The sequence below is a fragment of the Eimeria mitis genome, genomic scaffold (assembly GCF_000499745.2).
Source record: "Eimeria mitis Houghton genomic scaffold, Emh_scaff7877, whole genome shotgun sequence".
Taxonomy (NCBI): domain Eukaryota; phylum Apicomplexa; class Conoidasida; order Eucoccidiorida; family Eimeriidae; genus Eimeria; species Eimeria mitis.
Window position 1 is genome coordinate 1 of NW_024016166.1, and position 2,102 is coordinate 2,102.

Genomic DNA, 2,102 nt, shown 5'->3' on the forward strand with positions numbered 1-2,102 from the left:
CAGCAGCAGCAGCCGGTCGACAGGTGCTGCCTGTACTCTCCGTCGCTGCAGCAGGCAGTTGCAGCGGTTTGTCTCGAGCAGCAGCAGCAGCAGCAGCAGCAGCAACAGCAGCAGCAGCAGCAGCAGCAGCAAGAGCAGCAGGAGGAGACAAAGGCCCTTGTATCTTTTCTTCCTTATCGGGTGTATGTACACCCCACGGGAGCAGCAGCAGCGTGGTTTGCTGCTGATGCTGCTCTGCTGCTGCGTGCTTTCTATCGTCGTCTGCATGCAGCAGCAGCAGCAGCAGCAACAGCAGCAGCAGCAGCAGCAGCAGCAGGAAGTGTGGGGGGCCTTCTGTGGTTCAATGCTGCAACACCAGCACTGCAGCAGCGGCTGCAGCAGCTACATTTGCTGCTGCGGTGCTGGGGTGTATCTGCAGCAGCAGCAGCAGCAAATGCATGCGGCGGGGGCTGCTGCATCGACAGCCTTTTTAGTTTGTTTTGGGGCAGCAGCAGGACCCCCTTGTCTTCTGCGATCAGCAGCAGATACAGCAGCAGCAGCAGCAGCAGCAGCAGCAGCAGGAGAGATGCTGCTGCTGTATTCAAGCGGGGGCTGCTGCTGCTGCTGCTGGGCTCTCAACGCTTCCGTCTGGTGTCGGGTGAGCTGCAGCAGCATTTGCTGCTGCGGCGGTCGTTGCTGCTGCGCAGCAAGCAGCAGCAGCAGCAGCAGGAGCAGCAGCAGGTGGAGATGCTGCTGCTGCCAAGTGCTGCTGTTACCGCTGCTGCTGCTGCATCAGCTGCTGCTGCTGCTGAGGAAGCAGCAGCAGAGTCGCAGTTGCTGCTGAATGTGCTGCTGCCATTTCGGTTTGCTGCTGCAGCATGGAATACAAATATAACTCTTCTACGTAGGTCTTGCTGCTGCTGCTGCTGCTGCTGCTGTTGCTGCTGCTGCTGCTGCTGCTGCTGCTGCTGCTGCTGCAGTTNTGCTGCTGCTGCTGCTGCTGCTGCTGTTGCTGCTGCTGCTGCTGCTGCTGCTGCTGCTGCTGCTGCAGTTGCTGCGTATGTTCTCCTGTCGCTGCTGGTGCTGCTGCTCCTGCTGCTCTCTCGTCTATGGCTGTTGCTGCTGCTGCACGCGAGTATACTGCGACTAAATGCTTCTTTTGCTGCTGCTGCTGCTGCTGCTGTTGCTGCTGCTGCTGCTGCTGCTGCTGTGCGCTCAGCGGGCCTGGGTTTGCTGCAGCAGCTGCCGCCCCTGGATGGTTTAATATTTCATTTGCTGCTGCTGCTGCCACCGTCAGCAGCAGCAGCAGCATTTATATCGAGGCTGCTGCTGCTGCACTACAACAGCAGCAGAGAGAAGGCGCTTCGTGCTGCATGCAGCAGCAGCAGCAGCAGCAGCAGCAATGGCAGCAGCAGCAGCAGCGGAAGAGGAATCCTTGCTGCTGCTGCTGCCGATGAAGACAACGCTGCTGCTGCGTTGCTGCATCAGCAGAAGCAGCAACTGCAGCAGCAGCAGCAGCAGCAGCACCAAATTCTCTTCTTTGTTGTGCTGCGCTGCGCACACTACGTTGCAACCCGTAAGCAGCAGCAGCAGCAGCAGCAGCAGATGCAGCAGCAGCAGAAGCAGCAGCAGCAACAACAAGGAGCAACATAGCTTTCCAGCAGCTCTAGAATTATCTGCTGTGTTGTTGCTGCAGTTGCTGCAGCCTTTGCTGCTGCTGCTGCTGCCGTTGCTTCTACAGTTGCGGTTGCTGCTGCTGCTGCAGCAGCAGCTGCTGCTGCAGTTGCTGCTGCTGCTGCTGCTGCAGTTGCTGTATCTTCTGCTGCTGCTGCTTCCTTTTGCAGGCTCAACTGGGGATGGAGAAGCAGCGAAGCAGCAGCTGCTGCAGTGCCTCTCATTGCTGCAGAGGTGAGCAGCAGCAGCAGCAGCAGCAGCAGCAGCAGCAAGGCAGCGGTTGCAGCAGCAGCGTCAGCAGCTTCACATACAACAGCAGCAGCAACAGCAGCAGATGGAATATAGGGGCCCGCAGCTCCATAGCTGACGAATGTATTGTTGCTGCTGCTGTTGCTGCTGCTGTTGTTGCTGCTGCTGCTGTTGCTGCTGCTGTTGTTGCTGCTGCTGCT

The 2,102-nt window shown here is 58.6% G+C and overlaps 1 protein-coding gene across 1 annotated transcript; it reads right to left on the reverse strand.

The window, feature by feature from the left end:
- Nucleotides 1-751: 751 nt before the first annotated feature.
- Nucleotides 752-1,291, reverse strand: EMH_0092920 (uncharacterized protein; the record flags this gene model as incomplete). The annotated part of the gene is given in 2 exon segments (XM_038023083.1): nucleotides 752-959; nucleotides 963-1,291. Coding segments are annotated over 2 exon segments (537 nt in total).
- Nucleotides 1,292-2,102: the final 811 nt, after the last annotated feature.